The following is a 25,331-nucleotide window of genomic DNA, read 5'->3' as shown; positions in this document are numbered from 1 at the left end:
GAGATATTAAAGTGGTGGACTGACAGACCAACCAGGCAGGCTGACAGCCCTCTCTAGAGCCATGCCACTGGCATGCCTTACAAAAGATAGCCATGGTTTGTGATTTGGTCTGAAAATGCAAATATCAAAAGGCAATTCAGGCTTCTATGGAAGTGCAGAAAATTCCAATAAAGTAAGTCAGAGTCAAGTGCAAAGTGCTAGATTAGCTCTATAGTAAGGACTTAATGAAATATCCACATTAACCTTGTTGTACATGAAAAGCACACCAAAGCAGAGACAGACTGTGAATTTGGTGATCAATGCGAAAAGTTGTTTTGTTAAAAGCAAAATCAGAAGTTCCAAATGTCTGAGCATTGTCAGAGTATCTGTGATCTGTGACAGACTGGTCTCATCTGTCGTTCCGTAGTACTACAAAGCACAGGAGCAGAAAAAGAGCAGGCATCAGCATGTATGACAGAAATTAAAATGTGGCTTATTTATTTATTATTACTGTTGAGAGGCATACATTACAGTGCAAACCATTCTTTGGCAAACGTACATTACAAATGTCATAGTAGGTACTATTATATCCACCTTCACCACTGGTTAAGGGACAGTGTAGGTAAAGCATGTTCAGTCATGTGGAGCAGTGCATTCCATTGACACTTAGTAGGAAACACTTGACACTTAGGACACTTTCTGGTGGAAACATAAACAGGGGTTACTGTAATGAAATTAGAAAATACAGTTAACTAATACAACAGATATATGAATATGAAGACTGGTTACAAAGAGAGCTCACAGTGCTTTGACAGCCAAACTTGGGGACACTTGCCAAAGTGCATTTAGCCTGTTTATGAGACACAGGCTACATGCTCATTCATACCCAAAGTTTATGAAAATATATTAAAATGCTAAACAGTTACACATACATACATTGGAACACATGAATAGGATGCATACAGGTGTTGTTGCAATAACCACAATCAGAAAGCAATGGTAAGAAAGAAAACACAACTGTAAACTCACAGTTTGATGTACAAACCTGTCCAGTATATTCAAAAATATGATATGATTTACCAGTGCGACTGAAAGCCCCATAATCCATCTGGAATGCTGAATGGAACATTCCGGAGAGTATAATTTCTGTTTAGTGACAGATGCTTGCTCAGGATGTTACCACATAAAGAAAACAATGGAAAGGAACACTGCAGCTGCAGCTGCTTCACCATAATTAGGAGCAAAACAGGAAACAAAATGTGACTTATGTTACATTAAGCAAGCAAGTGCATGGGGCACAATGACTTTGTACAGTAACTTGTCTCGACATGTATATCAGCTGACACGAGTCAGTGGAATAAATCTGTCCAACAATTGCAAGATGGTAGAGGTTTGTTTTAATTGACACTGTATCCCAATCACCAGCACCCTTCCCCCAACATTACCCTTGCTTCCCCTCTCATATGGCTTCCATTACAGCGGAATGAAGGTCAGAGGGCTAGAGAAACCTGCACTCCACACATGCTCTGCCAAATGATGTCACTCCAGTCTCAAAATCTTGAACATGGCAAAGAAACACAAGCAGGGTGAGCATTCTACACCTATATCAACACTGAAATGGGGAAATATCTAAATACTGTACACATTAGCGCAAACTTAAAATAGGGAAAAGATGGAGTCAAAGTGGATGCTTAACAAAGGAATGCATGCAAGCGTGTCCTTGTCTAAACTGGGGCTAGAAAGGTGCAAGTTCACAACATCAGAGAAGAACAGTCAGCAGTGGGGGCTACAGCCCTTCAGTTGTGTGTAGTCTCTTGACTAAGACTATACATTTTAAAAATATCTGTGAGCAGACCACAAGGAGAATACTGCTATGGTAGAGCTTGCAGTACCAAAGGCTAAATCCTGACCTTATTACAACATTCACACATTCAGTTTCAAAGATTCTAAAAGTCATTTTAGAAGTAACTAAATCATACATTTGGCTTTACAAGACTGAGAAAAATACTGGGACAAAGTTCACAACATAACAGTGGTAAAAATTAATATTCTTTCATTTCTTTCTGAAAGCAAAATGAAACTTGGAAAAGAGGACAACAGTGCAAGAGCTGGTCTGAGTGTCCTACACGGCTCCACCTCACTCAAGTTCAGGACAGGCCAGCAGAGACAATACGTAAGTTAACCAACAAGTTGTCCATGGATAGAGGAGCAGTAATCAGTAGACATCATTTTTGTACATTTTCGTAGGGCTTCACATTATCTTCATATGTAAGCATTTGTATACAAAAAGGGAGGAAAAAATACATATTCATAACATGATATAAAGCACCTTGGATTAAAAGATGAAGTAATTCTATTCATAAAAAGTCTTTTAGTTTGAATAAAACCATCCTCTCAATTGCAATTTAAGGCATATACTGAGTGTATATAGGTTGCTTTGCATACAAAAGACAATACTTTGAAGGTTCTTATTTAGTGATTAATTCATTGATATAAAAGGGGGAAAATAGCACCAGTTTTTGGAATCTCTAACCTGAGAAACTTTTGTGAGACAACAAAATGGCTGCCGCCTTTCAATCTACTTCCCTTTCCTGCTTGTTGACGGCAAGTGGCCCTGCATTTTGTCACTAAGTGTTAGTCACAGGACACAGTGGCTGTTTGTACACTTCAGAAGCCTCAGTGGACTCCCATTCATCAATCCATCATCCACCCACTGGTTCAGAAATAAATCCATTTAGCGATCGTTGGCTGGTTGCCAGTGGATTTCATACTAAGCCGCAGGCTGCCGGCCCTGGAGGGGGCAACAATCCAAAAAGAAAAAAAATCACCCCCTTCCCCTGATCAACTCAAAAGGATACAAAATGAAACAAAACAAAAACTGAGGCTATTAGGTCTATCAAGGCTGTGGATTAGCACACCTTCATGAGTCTCATCCTCTCTCTGGATGTCTGTGTGTGAGTGTATGACTTTCAGCCATTAGAGTGTGTTTGTTGGTAGGGTCCTGAGGGTTATTCATGGCGGGTTTCTGCTTTTGGCCACTTCTCTGCCTGTTCCAGGCACACCGGGCAGCAGGCACCTTTAAGCTTGACTGGCTGTTTGCATTCAGCTGGAGGACAAGACTCCACAAAGCATGTAACCTGGGCATCCTGTGGGGGATGAAGTTACAGGTTAGTTACTGGAAAAGATTAGATGAAAGCTTTGTTGTCACTGTGCGGGGAGACTGGCCAGCTGCAGTACAGATATCAAAATATAGGAAGTACAAAAAAGCACAAATAGAGCAACTGGGAAATATAATATACACCAAATTTCACACTACTGTCTAACACATTAAATAACACGGCACAGATCAAACTTACAGTATGAATATGTTCAGGAAATGTGTCTAAATAAGAAATATAAACATTTCACAGATATAAATAATGAGAATTTATGTGTGAGTGACTGATTTCAACATGTGTGGTCATGAGTCAGTCAATTATTTTGCAGGCAGTCTTGTGCTCCAGTGAGGTGCTTGATGACAAGCCTGAACAGAACAATAAGGTGTTTTGTATTAGAGCAACAACATAATGTGATGTACCAAACTCAAACTTCTTTCCCAGACTGTCCTTCTCACTGTGGTTCTGTCTGCCACATTTAATCATTACAAAAATCCTCCTATCATAGTAAGGCATGAAAGGTGGCATAAGATGAGAGAAGAGGGAGGGCAAGAAAAACTGACAGGTGTGAACAAAATAAAATTTAAGTGGGGAAAATAGCAACAAAACTAAGTGGGCGGGAAAAAGAGGAATGAAGCAGATCAGACAAAGCCAGGCTTGGCATGCAGCTGCCATCCCCTCTGCCAGCAGTTGGCACTGAAACAGCATCAAAGATAAAGAATGGGAGGCAGAGAAGTGGCCAGGGCACACAAACACTGTGGGGAGACATTTGTGCCAGGAGTAGGATAATATCAAGAGGCTGGGGGAGGTGAATCAGGGGCAAGAGTGCAAGCGGGGAGAGAAACTGGGGCATTTAAACTGGGCGGACTGCTCACATAGAAAATGTTCTGATGGACAGCCTGTCCTAAATGAGAAACGGCCTGTCCTAAATGAGAAACATAGAGATACTAAAACCTGATCAGTTTCTCAGAGTGTGAAAAATGACTGGACTAAGTACTGTGTGCATGTGTGTGTTTGAGTGGTATGTAAAAAACATTTCTACTACATGTTGATGTATATATTGAACATACTCTGCATTCACATATGGTGCAGGAGTCCTTTTTCCACCGTTCCTGATCTGTTCGTTCACGTCCCTCGGAATCAGTGCAGTCAGTCTTGCTGAGACGGTTCTCAAGTCTTTTAATCTGTAACGATACAATACATTAACATTTACGCATAGAGCAATTGTTTCTGGTTATATTAACACTGCCCCGTCTCTGTCTCTTGCAACAAATTTTACAAAACATGAGCCACATACAGTATACATGAGAATGTGCATACTGCATGAGCACAATCTGTATTACAGTATGAAGTGAAAAATACTACCACACTGAACAATATCTCATTCTCTAACATTCACAGTTTACAGTCCAGAATCCTCTTAACACAGACAGGGACAATTTTTAACACCATGAAATACAGTATTTAATATTTATATAATATATAACTCAACATATAATTGCAGCATTGACATAAAACAAAGAGAAAAAAAACTAAAAGAAGAGTGCTCCTCCTATTTAAACAAATGGAATCTACACAAAACAGAGCATAATACTTGCAACAGATGTAAAATATAACAAGTATTTCGAAGAAAAATAAAGAAATTCACATTTCAGAGACTGTGTTGTCCACAGAAATTAGTCATTCATTTGATCATCTGTTAAATCTAAATCCTTAACATGGTTAATGAATTATATTTTCAAATACATGAAGTTTAGTGTTTTTAATATGTAGTATATCCTTATAAACACCTACTTTTACTAAAACTTTGTATTTATCACAAATAATCATTCATTATGACCATGTTTGTGTAAGGAAAATGACTGAACAAAGCACTGAGGTTTAAATTCAAGCACTGTCAGGCATTAAAGGTATAGAGTAAGTACGTTTCCATATGATCTAAGGTCTACTGAAAAGTCTCAGAAGTATCAATTAAACTGTAAGTATATGTCTGTACTCACAGACTCACTCTGTTCTAACAGAAGAGCGATATTATAATTAGAAATGCAATGTTTATGAATCAGACTGTGTAGCATTAGGTGTCGGCTTTGTTTGTGCCAAGTGTGAGATTTTAAAGTGGGCAAACAATGAGGTGATGCTTGATGTGGTTTGCAATATTTCAAATGGGTGTTTATTTTGTTGTTTGTATTCATTCATTTGTAATACAATGTGTGTTATATCACATTGAGCAACCTGAAATTCCAATAATAAGATGAAAAAGAAAAAGGAAAGTTGCCTTGTCATTGAGTGAAATCTAGTTTGCCAAACTTCGTGTTGATGCACTAATTCTCGTCCAAGTGGGGTTTTGTACAATATGCAATTTGCAAATGTCCAAACTTGACACTCAGACATGATTAATATTTGGTAATTTGTGAACCAAAACTTAAAATGTTTTACTTTCTCCTCTCACTTTACACTTTATTTTCTACACACTGCCATTTGCTGTAGATATTCTTTTTAGTGCAATACTTTTCATTACTACTGTTTGCTATTTTGCTATTTTATTATTATGTATAACATTTTTAACTGCTTCCTATTTTGATATTTTATCATGTATAGTTTGTTCTTTATACTCTTATTTCACAATTTTTCACTTACAACTCACTTTTCAACACACAACTTTTCACTGTGTATGCTTGGGATAAATAAGGTCTCTCTCTCTCTCTCTCTCTCTCTCTCTCTCTCTCTCTCTCTCTCCTGTCTACTCTGTCTAAGCTTGGCATTAGAGTCTATTCAGCCTGCAAGAACTTAACAGCAAGATATAAAAGGATACAGAATAACAAATAAAAATAAACTACATACATTAACATTATGTACAAGAGTATAAGAATACTAATATTGAATTGCACATGAGTCAAATATAGATCATAAATACAGTGCTTGTACTATTACATGATAGAAAAAAATACACAACACAGTATAAATTGTATCATATTGCACAAGATGTAATGATATGAGCACATGTTAACATAAATAACAGTAGTGCAAAAACAGTAGGTTTGTGATGTTGTGATGTGAAACAACATGAACACAGTGCTAAATTAAATGATACTGGAGTTAAACAGTCTGACAGCTGTTGGAATGAAGGACCTGCGGTAGCGTACCTTCCTACACAGTGGATGCAGCCGTCTGTTAGTGAAAGAGCTGCTTAAGGCCCCCACCATCTCATGCAGGGAGTGAGAGGGGTTGTCCATGATTGATGTCAGCTTGGCTAACATCCTCTTCTTACTCACCTACTAAATGATCCATCAATGAATCCAGAGGGCAGTCCAGGACAGAGCCAGCTCTCCTGACCTGTTTGTTAAGTCTTTTTTTGTCCCTCCCAGAGCTTCCACAGCCCCAGTAGACCACTGCGTAGAAAATAGCAGATGCCAAAACCGCCTTCTTTTCATTCAGCAGGACTTTCAGTTCAGGGGACACCCAGGGTTTGTTATTTGGGAAATAACACCTTCCTGGTAGGCACTGTTGTTTACAACATCGCTGTGCCCTAACCCTTCCTCTTACCGCTCTCCGTCGCTCTCCTGTCTGCTCTCAGAAGTTGAAATCCATTCAAAGCAACATGCAAGTCTGGTGTGAGTTCACTCAGCCACGTCTCTGTGAAGCACATGATACTATACTCCCAGTACTCCCTCTGCAGTCTGGTTAGCACCATGAGCCATCCTATTAGGGAGAGATCTCACGTTCCTAATAATAAGAGACAGTATGGATGGTTTGTACCATCTTTTCTTGTCACGGCACTTCATTCCAGCTCTGCAACCCCTTCTCATTCTCCTTATTTCCGTGGGGATGTTGCCACTGGGAGTACTTTGGTGTTACACAGTGATAACAGCTGTTCCCAAGTGTAAAAAATAGAGCCGTGGCTGAGTGGATCTCCCAATGTTGTTTTAAACAGTCCAGAAACTAGTAGACCAGTTGTACATCCATGAGTGTGCACGATTGACCAAGACAGTGACGGAAAAAAAACATGAAAAAAGCACAACAACACACTTGCTGCCATCTTGAGTCTTAACTATATCCAAGCACATTTGTCCATCACTTTCAACGGGGCATCTACACTGCTTTGCCTATTACTTCAAAGAAATAACTGTTTCTCAATTTCTCTTAACAGTGCAACATTCTGAATTCTTGCATGTTGTGTTCACTCTGACCATGACCCGGAAAGACATACAGCCAGAAGGGACCATCTGAAAGGATGTGTTGACCACTGTTTTATGTTATTTTCTTATATTACAGAAAAAGCAATTCCTGTCTAGAGTTTCTTAAGCATTTCTGAGTTACTTTTATATATTTATGAATTGCTTTGTGGGCCGAATCAAATGGTATTGCATGCCATATATGGCCCGGAGGCAAGACTCTTCCCAACTCTGCCATAAAGTTCGAATCATTTATCAACCATGGCAGACAGATAGACACAAGAAGTGTGACAGTGGATGCATAAGTTGTGCAGATACTCGCTTGACAGCACAGTGGGATTCTTAAATTACCATTAGAGACTCTCAGAGCATCGCTGCCACCTAATCCACAGAGACAAGCCTATGTAAAGACATTGAGATTGCCAACAAACCACTGACAGAAAAAAGTCAACCAGGGGAATCAGACAAGGCAAAAAATATTCACAGACAAGGCAACAAATATTCACACTTACCTGCTTTCGTAAACTGGTGATTGTCTTCTGCATGTCAGAAACAAAGTCCTGGAAGTCGTTGACTGAGGGTTCAGTGCTTTTTTTGGAGATCACAGTAACATTTACAAGACTTTCTAGAGCTTCCTCCACTTGTCTGCAAAGACAGATGTACAATTAGGTTCCATTTCTACAACTGGCATCTGTTTAGAGTATACCTAAAGACTATATTCACTACATACAGTGTATACTATCTATAGACTTCCTAAATTCTTACTTTTTTTTGTGATCAAATTTTTACTCTATTGACAGATGCATATGCAGCAATACAGAAAAAGATGAAAACCAGTGCCTCTGAACAAGAGCAATATGCATGCCAAGAATAGAACAATAACAATAGAAAATAATTAAAAGAATATAAAAGGGAAAAAGAAAAAGGAAAAAAAAAGGGAGAAACACCCGAGTCCAGGCCACTACTAATTAGTTTAAAAGGCTGTTGAGGTGTACAGACAGTGATAGCCACATTTTTATTGTTTTCTCTTTCGCCCCATGCACTCGGGCTGTTGATAGTTCCAGGTACACAATATCTAGATACGTTAGAACCCATATTCGAAAAGAAAGCAAGTGTGGAGGCTTCCAGCGCGTGGCAACCAGCTTTTTTGCTGATGTAAGTCCAGCTAATAATGCTCTCTTTTGGTTCAACGTTAAGCCCAAATTAGAGAGATCATTTAAAATGAGGGTAACGGGTGAATGAGGACAATCAATCCCAAATATCTTTAAAAGGTTGGAGGCTACAATCCCCCAGAATCTGGCCAAGGGGGAGCATTCCCAAAACATATGAAAGAAAGTACCAGTAGCTTTCATGGAGCAAAGACTACAATTAGAGTCAGCAATCATTTTCAAAAAGTAAAGTTTCCTTGGTGTCAAGTACACTCAGTGGACAATTATAATGTGGTGATCAGGATTTCTGGGTGCTAATACTATGTTGGACCAGACTTTGTTCCAATCAAAAGCTGGGTCCAGATCACTGATGTCAGCCCTCCATAAAGCATCTAATGCCAAGGGATGTTGTGCATGCTGTAACATTAAACGATAGAGTTTGGAAACCAAACCACTTGTGCCTCTTGTGCTGAGTGGAATTTTATGAAGCGAGTGTGGTGTGAGAGGACTCTGTAATGGAACTCCACTAGCCTTTAGAGCTGATCACAGTAAAAACAGAAAAAAGAGGAACGTGGTAAATTACATTTTTGAGCATAATTCTTGAAAGGAATGTAAATGTCCCCCGGTGCACGCACACCCCTGTCTTTCCAGCAAGGAAACAGAATAGGATGGCCTAGTAGGATGGTCTAGTATTGTTATACAGCGGGGGGAACCGGGGTTCCATGCAGAGGGGCATCCACACCATATGATCTCCATACCGATAACATGTGTGAGACAATGGGGTCGAACTCCCAGCGACATTGAGCTATGAATATGTTTGAAAACAAAAGGTCTGGGAGAGAAGGAGGGCTCACCAGCCTCTCCTCCAGAGCTTGCCAAGACACTGGCACATCAGGCCGTAGCCAGGTTAATAATGGTCCAAGTGTAAATGCCCAACTGTAAAGTTTAAAATCTGGAAGAGACAGACCCCCAGCCTGTCTCCCCCTCTGCATTGTAGCAAGACTGATGCGAGGTCGTTTGGATTGCCATAACATTTTTTTTACTTCTGTCTGCAATTTACTCCAGTACTGGGAAGGCGGTGGGACAGGTAACATGGAACTGAAAACATTTACTCTAGGAAGAATGTTCATTTTAATTACTGACAACCTACTCTGAAGTGAGTTTGGCAATGTTGACCATCTGTCTAAGTAAGAAATGATTTTACTGACTAAACTGTTATAATTGTTTTTGGCTGTCACTGGAATTGAAGGAAACATTTCTATCCCCAAATATGTAAAGTTTTGGACAACTGCAATAGTTGCAGGGACGGAGGCATTAACCATTGCCTGATTCGGCGGTAACAAAGCTGATTTAAGCCAGTTTATTTTAAAACCAGATAATTTACCATACCGATCAAAAATGGGCATTACATGTTATAGACCTTGCACAGCGTTATTGAGATACAATAAGACATCATCAGCATATAATGAAATATGATGACGTTCATTGATAGCGATTGGTGATAGATCAGGTGACTGATGGATGGTCTGTGCCAGTGGCTCAATGGAAAGCGCAAAGAGCACTGGACTTAGGTAACAGCCCTGTCTTGAGCCTCTTGAGATAACAAAGGGGGGAGAGCAGTTCTTGCCCGTAAGCACTACAGATGTTGGATTGTTATATAATACCTTAATCATGTTTATAATTGGAGCACCAAAATCCATTGCCTCTAACACAGACCCCAAAAAATGCCACTCTAGGCGGTCAAAGGCGTTCATTGCATCGAGCGAAAGGACTGCTGCTGGGTTGCTCAGGCCTTCGGCAACATCCATGACGTGCAGGAGTCTCCTAACATTGTCTAAAGCTAATCAAGATTTAATAAATCCTGTCTGATCACTGTGTATGAGTTTGGCCATGTGACCCTGAAGTCGCGAAGCCAACACTTTGGTATATATTTTTAAGTCTGGCATATATATTTTTTAATATATATACTTATTTTTTTAAGTCTAAATTCTTGCTTGAAAGCCACAGTACCTGCCAATGCTGAATTAATGTCACATGGAGAAAAGCCAGCATTTCAGTAATGTAATAGTAACATATTGACATGACAATGTCTTTCGAAACATTTCTGAATTTAAACATTAATTCCTGATGTGTGTCCTGCTGTGTTACCTGTTTGCCTGGATGCCGTTGGCAGGTCTAGCCTCGTTATAGCTGTGCTCAGCTGATCTGCGTCCTCTAAAGTGGTATGACAGGGCATTGAACTGACCCTTGGTTCTGCAGTCTGTTGGGGTCAAACACAGGACAACACACTGTGGTTTAGTATCAATCGCTGACATTGACAAATGGTAAATGGACTGTATTTATATCGCGCTTTTCTCGTCTGCCAACCACTCAAAGTGCTTTACAACATAAGCCAGCATTTACCCATGGCAGCTGGAAAGCACCTGCTAGGAAGCATATTGTAAATTTAATAATAAACGTAAATCCACTGTGTACTCGTATGCAACTTTATTAGCAGCTTCATCGTAACATTGAGCCAACAATATAACATGAGTATAACATCAAAATCTCTGCTAACATCCTCTCTGCCCCTAAATAAATTAGAATTCGCAATTCCACATTTATTTCTATTTTATCTAAATATACCTACACAACATTTCTTTTTATTATAAATCCAAGTGGTGAAGCAGTTTTCAAGGCTTCATTGCCTCATTAGAGAGCCGATCGCTGCATATGATGACAGTAGGTCATACCTGTTGGCATACATGTAATGAGAGTTAGGGTGGTGGAGTGAGAGTTGGTGCTCTCTTATTTAATTTCTTGCTTGATTTGCCTTTGTGGTAGACAACATCAGCCCAAGTCCTGGCTGGAGTTGGTACTTTCGTTCTAGTGCCAGTGCTGTGCCAGTAAGAAGTGTAAAAATGGACAACTGGTTTGGGAGCCTTAATATCTTATCCAGTGACGTTAGGACACATCGAGGGCAGTATGGTAACCAGATCTTTGGTGGGATGCCCTGCAGTTGATGTAATTCCATGTAGAAAAGTCTGTCCATTTCCAGCACCTTGTACAATAGATGCTATAGAGTCCATTAATTACTCAATCTCAAGTATTTAATGCAGCGTTTCAATCTTCATTTTAAGATGTGCAATTCTCTCAGTCAATTGCTTGCAATCAGTTTTTGCCATCTTGTTTCCATCCTTGAGTTTAAGTCTTATTCCAATGTTACTCCTGCAAAGCCTTAATAAAAGGCATGGAGACTGATTCTGTAAGAAGGAACGCTACCGCAGGTCCTTCATTCCAACAGCTGTCAGAGTGTTGCTTAAGTTGCTTAATGTAGCCCTGGGTCCGTATTCAGGCTGTTTTTTGCACTCATGTGTGATTTATCCTACACGAATTACCTTGTGCAATATTTTTCCACTCTCATTGTACCTATCAATACATACTGGTATTCTACTGTGACAAATATATATTTATTACTGTGCAACAACATAAATGCTGTAGTCACTTTATCCGTACCCACCATGTCTATCTATCTATCTATCTATCTATCTATCTATCTATCTATCTATCTATCTATCTATCTATCTATCTATCTATCTATCTATCTATCTATCTATCTATCCATCCATCTATCTATCTATCATGATGATTGCAATTGCATAGCTTTCAGTCCATTTAGTTTAACTAACTTAATTTGATAGATTATCTATTGTAGTCTAAACCATTTTCTCATTTCACAACTGCTTTTATCCCTAATGACAGTTTATTATAACAGCAGGGGGTTCCCTCTTCATTTATTTTTTTCACCTTATCATTTCGGATATCAACCAGGCATTGGTGTGAGACGCTATCATCTACCTGCTCCATCGCTCTCTTTCCCACCTGGAGAGCACTGGTAACACAGTGAGGATCGTGTTTTGACTTCTTCAGTGCTTTCAACACAATCTAGCCATCACTGCTGAGGGGGAAGCTTGGAGTAGACTGTCACCTGGCTGCATGGGCCATCGACTACCTCACCAACAGACCACAGTATGTGAGGCTTCACGACATCCAGGGATTTGACATTGAGATCGTGGAGGAGTACAAATACCTGGGTGTCCACCTAAACAATAAACTGGACTGGTCCACTAACACTGATGCCCTGTACAGGAAGGGCCAAAGTCATCTTCATCTCCTGAGAAGACTGAGGTCCTTTGGAGTATGTAGGACATTACTGAGGACTTTCTATGACTCTGTGGTGGCATCTGCAGTCTTTTACGCAGTGGTCTGCTGGGGCTGTGGAAGCACTGAGAGGGACAGAAAAAGACTCAATAAACTGGATGCTAGGTGAATGTTTGAAGGAAGCATAGTCCACAGCTGAAGCCCACGGTTCATCACCAACCACTTCATGTTTCTAACAGATTTTTCCCACTCAGCGACACACCCGCTGAGAAACCAATTTTGGTTATTAGCAGCTCTATTTTGAGAAATGTGAAGTTAGCGGTGCCAGCGACCACAGTTAAATGCATACCGGGGGCCAGAGCGGGCGACGCTGAATCAAATTTGAAACTGCTGACTAAGGATATGTGTAAATACTGGAAGACTGTTTTCACGTTAGCGGTAATGACACCCGATTATGCCAGGTCACTAAAATTAATGTGGAGTCGGTGTGTGCATATGCAAAAACAATGTGAGACTCCGTAGTTTTCTCTGGACCCCTGCCAAATCTGATCAGTGATGACATGTTCAGCCTCATGTCATCGTTCAATCACTGGCTGTCGAGGTGGTTACCCACCCAATACTCAAAAGAGACTGTGTCCGCCCCCCGACCACGCAAACGAACTAAATCTAAAATAAACAGGAGAGGAGTTATATGTAAAAACTTATTAACGCGACCGACGCAACAGTACAAGACAGGAGAATTAAATGTGCACTGCTTAATATCAGATCTCTGTCCTCTAAAGCTGTATTAGTAAATGAGTTAATATCAGATCATAGTTTTGATTTATTTTGTATGACTGAAACCTGGCTGTCTCATGATCAGTATGTTAGCCTAAATGAAGCTACTCCTCCTAGGCATACTAATACTCATGTTCCTCGAGCCAGCAGCAGAGGAGGTGAAGTTGCAGCCATTTTTGACTCTACCTTATTGATCAACCCTAGACCTTAACTCAATTGTAGCTCATTTGAAAGCCTTGTTCCTAATCTTTCAAACCGAACCTGGAAAACATCACAGATTATTTGTCATAGTGTACCGCCCTCCTGGTCCTTATTCAGAATTTATATCTGAATTCTCGGAGTTTCTATCAGGGTTAGCCCTTAAAACAGACAAAATAATTATTGTAGGTGACTTTAATGTTCATGTGGACGTTGATAATGATAGCCTTAGTACTGCATTTATCTCATTATTAGACTCAATTGGCTTCCGTCAGAGTGTTCATGGACCTACTCACTGATTTAACCACACTCTCGACCTTGTTCTGACATATGGCATTGAAACTGAACACTTAATAATTTCAACACAGAATCCTCTTTTGTCAGATCGTCATTTGATTACTTTTGAATTCCTATTACCAGACTATCCACCATTAGGCAAAAATTCCAACACCAGATGCCTATCAGATAGTGCTATAGCTAAATTTAAGGATGTGATCTCATCAGCATTTAACTCAATGCTCAGTACAACAGTGGACTGCTGCGACAAGATTAGTCCTTCTTGACCATTGATCATCTGGTTGATAGTACTACAGGTTCATTGCGTATGACCCTTGACTCGATTGCCCCCTTAAAAAGAAGACAACAAAACAGAAGAGGTTAGCTCCTTGTTATACCCCCCAAACTCACAATTTGAAGCAAACATCATGACAACTTGAAAGGAAATGGCGTTCCACCTATCGAGAAGTATTATCTCTTATCTGGCAAGACAGTGTTAAAACATACAGGAAAGCCCTCCGAACTGCCAGAGCAGCCTATTACTCTTCACGAATAGAGGAAAATAAAAACAATCCGAGGTTTCTCTTCAGCACTGTAGCCAGGCTGACAGAGAGTCAAAATTCCATTGAACCATGTATTCCCTTAACCCTCAGTAGTAATGACTTCATGAGTTTCTTTAATGATAAAATTCTAACCATTAGAGACAGAATTCAGCAACTACTGCCCTCAGTGGGTACTGATTGATCTTCAAATACAGAAACCATAGCAGTAGCTGTTAAACCTGTCGTATTTTTAGACAGCTTCTCTCCTGTCAAGCTTCACAAACTAATTTCAACAATTTCCTCATCAAAATCATCAACCTGGCGTCTTAGATCCCATCCAGACCAAACTGTTTAAAGATGTTTTACCCTTAATTGGATCTTCTTTATTAGACATGATCAACCTGTCTCTGTCAACAGACTATGTACCACAGTTCTTTAAAGTAGCTGTAATAAAACCTCTCCCCAAAAAGCCTACTCTTGATCCAGGGGTCTTAGCCAACTACAGACCTATATCTAACCGACCCTTTCTCTCTAAAATTCTTGAGAAAGCAGTCAGCTGTGCAACTTTTTACATAACAATAGTTTTTTTGAGGATTTCGAATATTGCTTTTTTCCACTCTCAGTGAGTACTCTACATATCTATATAGTACTCTTCATTATAGTTGTCTACTGTGACATACATATACATATTTATTTCTGTGGAATAGCATTAATGCTGTAGTCACTTTATCCACTATGTGCAATTTGTGTAAAGTCTGTATTTTTGGCAGTATATTCTTATGGTAATTTTTCTTGTGTTCTTTGCAGCAATATATTTTTAAAATATATATTTGTTACATATTTCTTCTCTTATATAGCCCTTTGTATAAAATGTACATATAAATATATAGTCAGCTTTTATTTTGTATTTCATATTTTGTATTTCTCTATTTCTGTTGCTTATTTTTTCCAACTGACATGACCTGCTGCTTGTAATACCTGAATTTCCCAGGCTGGGGATTAATAAAGTCTATCTTATCTTATCATGAAATATTTTTTGAAACTGTCTGTCCTGCCTGTTCTTATGTATGTAAATGGGGTTAAATGAAATGTTGAACTTTAAGAACCACATAAAGCAACATGATGAAAGCAACCATATAACAAAATCAAAACTCTTGAAAAATCTGTCCACTTGCTCTTACCTTCACAGCAGTCCTGCCACATGCGCAAGTCAACCTGAGGGATGTCTTCACAGGTGCCATAGCCATGGGGCCGCTCGGCCACCCTGAAAACATCCTGCTGGATATGTGTTATGTTGTCCCCATTGTCACACAGCACCCGTGTCAGAGAGGCCTGCTTCAACTGGGTCAGCTGGGCAGGAGTGAACACGCCCGGATTTTCATACCAGAACCTGAACAATACAGAAGAAAGGAAAGTGACTGACAGAAAAACAAATTTAAATTCCTTTACACCTCACATTTTCACACAATGGATAAAGATGTTATATAGCTTTAATTTTACACAAATTTTAAAAGAAATAAAGATTAATAATAAAGGTTTAACACTTTATTATACCTTCTATTACCTTCTATTTTAGCACTTACTTAAGAAGATCAGCTCAATAAAATGTAACACATACTTTAATTCATACCTTTGATTAATCCTCTCACAAAAATGTTGTTAAAAAGCAATGGTAATCACTATGCCTTATCATGTTGCCTATACCAAGGAAAATGTCTCATCTCAGTAAATCGCATTCTGAAAAAGGAGGATATGAAAAAGCAACCAAGCAGTATCCATGATACTGGTGGACTTCTTTGTTTTCATAAATGGTCAGGTAAGTTGTGTTGTGACTTTCAATTCTCAACAATTCCCCCATGAGCAAGCACTTGGCGAGGAGTGAGGAAAAAATTCCTTTTAACAGACAAAAATCTCGAGCAGAACCAAGATCTGGGTTGGTGACCATCTGCCTCGACCAGTTGGGTTAAGAGACAGAGACAAAGAATCTTACTATACCTGTCTCCATCCCTCAGGCGTTTGAACTGAGCAGCCAGCAAACACATTAGGGTGGGCCCCACTCTACTGCCAGGGACCAGGTCTTCAGCCATCAGTGCAGGGAATAGGTCGATGTTAAGAGGAGAGCCATACAGCCTGCCACACAGGTAACAAAGTCAGGGACACTAAACTATGGGAATATATTACAATTCACAATTACTGTATAGCACAAGCTTCCTGGCAAACCAAGATTTGTTTTCTCAAATTGATGATGGTAACTGTGACTATTTTTTTCTGTTCACTGGTGTGACTATAGCCCACAGATGACTTGGTCCCATCTGTTGCATACCGGTCTCAAGCCAAGTTATAGAAAATTATGAAATATGAATAATCATTTTGAGTGTATAATTACCTCTGAATTTTCTCTCTGACATGAGCATTCTTAATTTCATTCCTCAAGTCATCAAACGTCTGAGCTGAGGTCAGGTTACAGAAGGTCCTGTAATCATTGTACGGGGGTATGCCATGATCCCTTCCTCTCTGTATATTCATGGCAGCTAAGTCCAGAGCGACAGCATGGGCCATGGAGAACAACCTCTCCGTCAACTCCGTATTCAGCATCTGTGTGGAAACCCGCATCTTACCAGCGACACCAAAGAGCCCACGAAGGAGTGGGTCAATGCCGCCCTCATTCACAATGCGAAACGGGGAAAAGAAGGCCCGGTGCAGGGAGATATGTCCCTGGGGGATAGGCTGGAAGTCCTCATCTAACCTGTAGAGTATGGGATTGATGAGGGTGTGCCCAAAGCGGAATGCAGCAGTGGCGAAAGCACTGAGGATGCCGGCATTAATATTGGGGTCGTAACCAGTGTACAGCCCCATCATCTTCATACCTGCCTCACCCAGGATCTAGGAAACAAGAAAGGAAATGTCACTGCATTTCCTGTTACCATCCATATGATTGTTACCACAGTATCACTATTAATGAATGTCTTTCTTTTTGTTTTCACCATGGAAATAATCAGAGAAACAAAGGTCAAAAAAGAGAATCAACAAATCAAAAAAATGAACATTATACTGAATCTGATTACCTTTGGCAACCAGTGACTGTAGGTGATGTGCTGCATCTGGGCCCCCACTATCTTTCTGGCCTCGTGGTAGATGGTGTCCCCATCCCAGTGGGGGTTCAGTCTCAGTAGCTCCGTAGCTATGCGGTTGTGTTCCCTGAACCACACTGTGTGCATGGCGGTCAGACCAAGCTGCTCATTGGCACGGTGATCTCCAGCTAAGAAACATGGAATTGGACTCTCATTTTCATCCCTCATACACTCAGTAGGTGGTCCTGTCGCAAATGGAAGAAGTGGCTTCCCTGTTCGCTGGATGATACCTTGGCGGAGCAGCCCCCTTTGGCTGGCCAAATCACGGATTTCCTCAGATTCATGACGTGAACTGCCATAGACATTTGAAGCATCAATGTAAGAGGTCAGCTGGTTGATTTGCTCTCTTGGATATACGCTGTTCATGAGAAGAGATGTCATCCCGCTACCACAGACAGGGCTGGATCGGACAAAGAACATGCAGTTGGCACCACTTCGCAGCTGCCGTGGATCATTGGGTGGGAACTGGATTGGGAAGCATGGTGGGTCATTGGTGCAGACCTGAGTGCACAGCTGGCCGTCAGAGAACCTTGACTGGCTGAGGGCTGCCACTGTTGAGTCTAAGTCATGGTCTAGGAACTGACCCCACTGCATCAGCATGTGAGTGTAGCGGTCATCAGGAGTGATGGTCTCTGTTCCAATCATGGTGGTAGAAACCAGCCTAGGCAGAGGCAACCTGTATCCATTATGCAGCCGCTCAGTAGCACCTCTCGGCAGGTTAAAGCCATTATCATAGACTGACTTCAGGAGTCGTTCGAAGGCAGTGAGTGAGGCACCCCACATAGGGTGCTGCAGGTTGTTGCAGGTCCCGTCATGGCTACGATACTTCTGATGGAAACAAATGTCAGAGCAGTTGTTGAAGCGGCGGTGGGCTGTACAGCCGGAAAGGTTGGCAATCACGTCCAAAAAGTGAGGAGACACCAGGTCGTTGTACCGAAATGCTGTGTGAAAACAACATTAAATTCGACAAATAAAAAGTCAGCGTAAGTGTACTGTGGATTTTATTTAGTAACACACAATAAATTGTCATTTATACCACAATATCCCTGGACTTAACACTGATGACGGAGAAAACACTGACATGCCTTAAGAGAGGGAGGCACAGTGAATGAAGCGGGGTGCCCCCTCGAGGAGCAAACACTGCATGCAACAGAGCCAATAAAAACAAATAGAATGGTGAAATTTTTCATCCGGACATTTAAGGTGTGTTGATTGATTCATGATGGCAACTCAAGTATTGAGTAACACGCAAAAACATTTACATCCTTATTAAAATTTGCTGGTAGCTGCCAGTAGCCTTTGAGCAGCACAGTGAATTAAGTATTTTTTTCTCCAGTCTGTAGTTAGATAATGTTAACTAGTAAGATGAAAAGGCAGTGAAACATCCTTTCATTCATCATTCACTCATCTGACTGTTTTTTGTTTTTTTTTTATTATTTGTGATGCATTTGCAAAGAGACACTATGGATCCAGCCTGTTAAACTTGGCCAGTTTGTGTGCACCCCCAATTCCTGCAGGAAATAAAAGTTTGCTGAGCTATGTTTTCATAGCCTATAAGATGAGCTTGAGCTCTGCCTGCAATGCAACTTCTACTCAGAATAGATGTTTCAAATGTGGCTTAATTTGCTTGCCAAATGAAATCATTCAAAAGACAAATTACTTGTGTTCATTAGTGTGTTTAATGCCACACTCATTACATCCATGGAATCACCTAATAATACTTGGCTAGATGTTTGTCTGAATGCTGCTGCACAATATTTTCAACATGATAAAGCTATTCATACAGTCAGTCTCATGTGGTCAGTTATAGTTGACTAATGTATGTAAACCTTCCACCATAGGAACACATGTCCCTCGAAACAAGCCACAGCTTAACAGTGTGGATGCACACTAGCACTAAACAGTAACTTAATGTCTGTTAATATGATTCACATACATACATACAATACATAGAATTAATGCACACATTTACCTCCTTTCCTGAGGGCACAGATAGTAGTAGTAATTCACTAACCTGCCCTGACTTGCTTTGATATGTGAGAGCTCCTCTGTTAAAGCTCCAATATGCAGCATATAAATCTGAGTGTCTGTGATGTTAGCAATGTGGTGCTACGGTTGTGCATGAGAGTAAGTAAGTATCAATAAGGGTTAGGTGAGACTTCCAGTCTTACATGGCATCACCTGCTCAAGCTCCTCATATTTTCTCACTTTATACCCATTACGTGCCATGTGTGGGTTTGTATGCATAGCATGTGTGAATTAAGAGGAGAATAGGGAAACTGTGGTGTTGCCCTCCCAGATTAAATAGAGATACAACAAAAACAGCACATTTGTTTCTGCTGATGGGCAGCAGTCACTCTGGGGCCAGTGCAACAATGAACACTTGGTTGTTGGCATAGGTAATGAAAACACTGTCTCTCTCCCTCTGTCTTCATTCATATTTCGCAGAGCTCTATTTCTCTTTCCCTACATTTCATTGTCCATTAACAGCAACTTTCACCTGAATGCCTCCCTTTTGAGAACCTACAACTCTTCTTCAACATACTATTAGTCCTCTAATTTTTCCTCTGTTCTTGATTTAAAATTTTCTGAAGAATCACACGAGACATTATAACCCAAAACACAGAGTTCACATGACAGATGCTTATACATATAAACATCCAAATCAACCTATGCTCTCCCAGTCTCTGCACACATGCATAACTGAGACAATACCAATGCAAACCATCTTCATTTTTTTTTTCTCGTGAACTGCTCCATGATTACATCTCTATGCCTCTGGACATGCTTAAGAGAACATGACATACAGATGGAGCTCCTATCCACTGCCAAAGTTTGCTCACAATAATTTGGTAATTCATAGAGTGGTTGAGAATTGAATTACTATGACACTAATCTTAGGAAACCGGATAGGAGCTTCGAACTGAATCCGCAGTGAGACTTTAGTGGAATGTTATGCACATTCATGCCTATTTTTTGTGTGAGACAGGGAAGTAAGAAAAATGTATCTTGTCACCAAAATTTCTGTAAAAACCAATAAAAGGTAACATTGCCATAGAAACCAGATTATACTGCAGCTATACAAGATAGCATTATTGTTACAAACCACAATATAACCTTAATTTGTAACACTAGTTTTACTTCTGCAGTTATTTTGTAATTTTGGTAATGCAAAAGTATTGTAATCAGTAACGCATTACTCCACAGAGACAGTAATACTGTAATGTAACATATTATTTTAAATGACAGTAACTAGTAATATCTATGACATTACCTTTAAAAAGTCATGTACACAACACTGCTCTACACAGTAATGCAATGGCAGAACGATGGGACATTGATTATGTACCCTAATGGTCCCCATGGGATTAGAGGCGTACCATTCTGGCAAAAATGGCAGATCTGACAACACATCATCTGCTGTCTAGCACATTTACACAAACTGAATGAGTCAGAGTGGACTCAGATCCATTGCACAGATGGAAAAGGATATAAGGGCACAGAGCACACCAAGCACCATGGACAAGCTCCAGTCAGGAGGGACAGAGGATTCTTTCATCTTTCCCCCACCACTTGAGAGTCCCACACCAGCCAGAGAGAACCAGGTCTGTGTGATCTGGCCAGAGAGCCAGATGTATGACGTTGGGGAAGCCCCATTGTCAGAACACGGGGAGTTTTCCAGTATGTCAGATCTGCCTGCAGTGAGTGAGGGATGGTCAGCACTTGTCTCTTGTCCCAAACTAGGTCAAGGCACAGATGGTGAACCACCTCTGGATTTTCCTCATCTGTAGGAGCCCTAAGGGGGTGCCCTCTGAGGGGTGCAGTGCATGACAGCAGAGAGTCTAGCGCATCCAACCTGGATGCAGACATGTCTGTGGACCATCTGTTGACATAATTTGCAGCCAGTCCATAGCCTTCTCCACTGCTGTGTGAAATTATTGTTCATTCATGGGAAGGCTGTTTCGAAAGGCTTGGTGCAGACCATGGTTCTGGAAACGCCTGACAGTGTAAGGGTTCAGTCTGACACAGTCCGTGCTGAAATATCACCACTAACTTGCCTTAAATGGTGCGAGGTTGGTGACAATTCTTCATGGTCAGTAATACACATTTAACTGAGGATTTATTACTCAAAAAATGTGAGAAAGTGACCAGGGAACACCCAGGTCTGTGGCAATGAGCTTATGTTTTGTGTATGTCTGTGTGAAAAGAGCCATGAATAACTCAGCAGGAGCATAAGTGGACTGGTCGTGGGAGAACTCACTATCTGTCTTTCTGATGATGCCTCGCAAGTCCTGGAAAAGTCCTGCAGCCTGAATATACCATGTAGAGGGAAGGAGCTGCTGCGGCAGAGCTACTGACCGTGACAGAGACAGGGGAAAGCCACAGACGTGGAGCCTCGTCCTCACTCTCAGATTCTAGGTTCCAAGTGGGGAGGTGGAGGCTTGATGTGAATATAGTTTGGAGCAGAGCTCATATCCTTATGGTATTATATACTGTATATGAGGACCTGAGAGGGGCAACTGTTCAATGTACAGTGGCGGGAAAGAAAATGTATATAGATGAGGATAAAACTAGTGACAGCTCTTAGAAAGCCTATATGAAATAGAACTGAAACGTCCATATTCAGTTCTGGCTGGGGACCTCTGTTGCCTGTCATACCGCTCTCTCCTCTCTGTCTCTAGCTCCCTCTCTCCATGCCTCCTATCTCTCTACGCTCAGCTTCCAAATAAAGGCAAAATGCCAACAAGAAAGATTCACTTTTACTGCAGCTTCAGTCCTTTGTGTGTCACAGCCACATTTTACAGGTCTGATGTATCTCATTAAAATCATATAATAGTTACATAATTTTCATACATTTGTAGATAAAGTGAAAGATGTGATCAGGTATAAAGTAACAGAGGTTGAACCACACTGTATATTTGGTAATCAGCCTTACCGGTGCCGTTGGTGTCGACCATGAGACCCTGGTTGACATGGTTCTGGATGAGCAGAAGAGTCTGCTCGAAGATCTCCCCGGCACGTGCCTGCTCCACTGTGTAGGGGTCACGTGGATACCGGAAAAGAGCTAGTAACTCTCCTGGGGTACGAGGCTGACTGGAGGGATGAGGGATAGAGAGATGGAGTGTGAGGGAGACAGGAGAGAATGAAATAGTGATGAAGGAGAAGGGACAATGAATATGATGTTATGTGTAGCGAAAACACAGAAGAAGTGAGAAACAGTAGAAAATGTGTGGGATTTAAAAGGGGGTGGAGGAAAGACACATTAAATGAAAGCAAGGGAAAAGATCAAATTCAGATTTCATGCTAAAAATGACACTCTTCTTTTGCTTGAAGGCAGGAAAAGCAGGCAAAGCTTTCTCTGACCCTTTCCAGAAAATGTCTTCACTGCAGCTTGAGCAAGTCAGAAAGATGAAGGAGAAGCCCGGAACATGCACAAACATCTTAGTCATTTCACTCATGAGTTAGATCTCCTACCATGAGCCCACCACTGACTGTGTGTGTTGTTCCTGCTTTCACTCCTTGAAGATCACTGGACTGCTTTACAATCACCTCAAGCTACTTTTGAAACACATATTCAACTCCAGCTTTTAATGTTCAGCCAGATTTGGACTTCAAAGTGTGGGAAACCTTTAAGTCACATGCCAGATCCACAGGTGAAAAAAACCCAGTCCAAGATGAAAAAACAAAAATTGTCTCATTTTGCAAGCAAATTTAAACAACATAATGCACATGTAAGCAAGCTAGCAAGCAAGTTACAAATAAATGTGCTTAAAACTGAAATATGTTAAGTTACATAGCTTTTCATTGGATTTCTGGTACAGCCGCAATACACTCCAAATGCATATATTCTATAATAAACACAGAACATACATGTAGATCATTAGAATTACGAAATATATGATAACATAAATATCTATTATATAATAATCCTGTCAAAGTGTAGTGTAATTTAATCATCCTGTGAATTATTAGCACACACAATACTTTGCAAAATTTTTTTACAACAAACATTTTGTGGTTAATAACATGTTTCTTTCTCCTACAGCTGAAAACATTAACATTGGTGTGAAGCCAAGAGAACTGTTGCCAAGACTTATCAGGTGTCTTTACAGATTTTTGCTTTTAGTGGGAAAAATTGTAATTCAGTTGTTACTCAAGGTCTAACTGTCTAAAACTTAGGAGCAACACAGCCTTTATGATCAGACCAACAAGTGTTAATGGCTTTTCTCCTGATATGCTCTCGTTCTCAATGTTGGTCTGTTTTTTTTATTGTTTCCAACCCACGTTTAAAGACCTTAGTGCCATCAGCCAAAAAGGAGGCTGCATCTTAATCTGTGATTGTCATAAAAGAGAGTTGGAAATACCCTTATTTCAATTTAGGTTACCACTGTGTGTTCTTGTGTACATTTGTCTTTTTCATTTGTGTTTGTGTTTGTGCAGAGTATTTGTGCGTGCATGTGTGGGCAGTGTGTATGTGTGTGCAGCCAGGAGAAACCCAACTGCTAACACCATTCAACAGGATGGAAACACTATTGAGCTATATTGAAACCACCTACATCTCTTACCATGATATAAAGTGTATGAAATCTTCACTGGATAGACTTAAAGACATAATCATTTCTTTTACCATCCTAAAAAAATACTGTTGATGCACCAATGGAAAAGGGGTTGACTTGGTAAAGATAATGAAAAGCTGTTAACAAGCAGTTATATATATTGACTGCATCTGTCAGAATAACTGTTGGACTAAATAGACGTTAGCACTGCCCTATCCTAATGCACTGTTTGTCATTGAAACTTTAAAACTGCAAAATCTGTGCAGTGAAAGGGCAGCAACATTAGCAGCCACTCTGTATGAAATGAAAAATTATTTGGCTACTCTGTTGCTTATTGGTATTGTTGACAAGCAAAAACAAGATTTGTAAAAGTGTATTGGAGTTTCTGATGTTCTTACGGGAAAGGGTTGTTTTGATGTGTTTGGGGATCTCATTGACTACCAGCTGAATTGTGTGTGATTTGTCAGCTGGGTCTCAAAACATTTTAATTTAATATTAATTAGGGACACGGGGCACGCAGCACGTAGCCCCGAGTCACTTATTACTATCCCGCGCGTTTCTTCTTCTTCTTCTTCTTATTAGGGACACGGGGCAACGTCCCGAGTCACTTATTACTATCCCGCACGTTTCTTCTTCTTCTTCTTATTAGGGACACGGGGCACGCTCCGAGTCACTGGCTCCTACAGCTATGAAATAGCTGCAGGAGCCAGTGACTCGGGGCTACGCCCCGAGTCACTTATTACTATCCCGCGCGTTTCTTCTTATTATTATTATTATTAGGGACACGGGGCAACGTCCCGAGTCACTTATTACTATCCCGCGCGTTTCTTCTTCTTCTTATTATTATTATTATTATTTTTCATCTTCCTCCAAGTTTTCGTCCTCAAACTCGTCCCACAGCTTTGAGAAAACCCTCGCAAATTATATATCAAAACGTGCGTATTGTTCGGGATCGGTGTGCTATTACTTTTCTCAAATTTATAAATTTCCCATAAGAAATGAATGGGACGGGCGAAAAAAACAAGATTGAAATTGGAGTTTTTCAAACATCTGTAGCTCAGGCATACATTCACCGAGAGACTTCATTTCAACTTTAAAATGTAGACCCAAGTCTGGTCTATTGGTGTGTTCATCCACATTTTGATTGGTCCTATAGTTTTTGATCAGTCACTGTTCAATGACAGTGATCGTTTGGCGGGAAATTTTGAGATTATAATGGGTGTGTATTGCGCGGAATGTTCGTGCTAGAGTGCGTG

General features: G+C 40.5%; 1 protein-coding gene across 1 annotated transcript in view; it reads right to left on the bottom strand.

Annotated features, from left to right (window-relative positions):
* Positions 1–451: 451 nt before the first annotated feature.
* Positions 452–25,331, bottom strand: part of LOC121618150 (peroxidasin) — a 77,612-nt gene continuing 52,732 nt past the window's right edge. Inside the window, exons 15-23 of the mRNA XM_041953478.1 lie at positions 22,455–22,612; positions 17,453–18,459; positions 16,774–17,270; positions 16,383–16,517; positions 15,569–15,777; positions 10,603–10,714; positions 7,819–7,951; positions 4,205–4,318; positions 452–3,125 (exon numbers count right to left, since the gene is read on the bottom strand). Of these exons, the coding sequence (XP_041809412.1) occupies positions 2,988–3,125; positions 4,205–4,318; positions 7,819–7,951; positions 10,603–10,714; positions 15,569–15,777; positions 16,383–16,517; positions 16,774–17,270; positions 17,453–18,459; positions 22,455–22,612 (2,503 nt within the window). The 3' untranslated portion in view covers positions 452–2,987. The remainder of the gene's footprint in view (positions 3,126–4,204; positions 4,319–7,818; positions 7,952–10,602; positions 10,715–15,568; positions 15,778–16,382; positions 16,518–16,773; positions 17,271–17,452; positions 18,460–22,454; positions 22,613–25,331) is intronic.

Source organism: Chelmon rostratus, chromosome 15, assembly GCF_017976325.1.
Source record: "Chelmon rostratus isolate fCheRos1 chromosome 15, fCheRos1.pri, whole genome shotgun sequence".
In the NCBI taxonomy this organism is placed as follows: Eukaryota; Metazoa; Chordata; class Actinopteri; order Chaetodontiformes; family Chaetodontidae; genus Chelmon; species Chelmon rostratus.
Note: the sequence above shows the minus strand (reverse complement) of the source record. Positions and strands in the feature narration are given on the sequence as shown.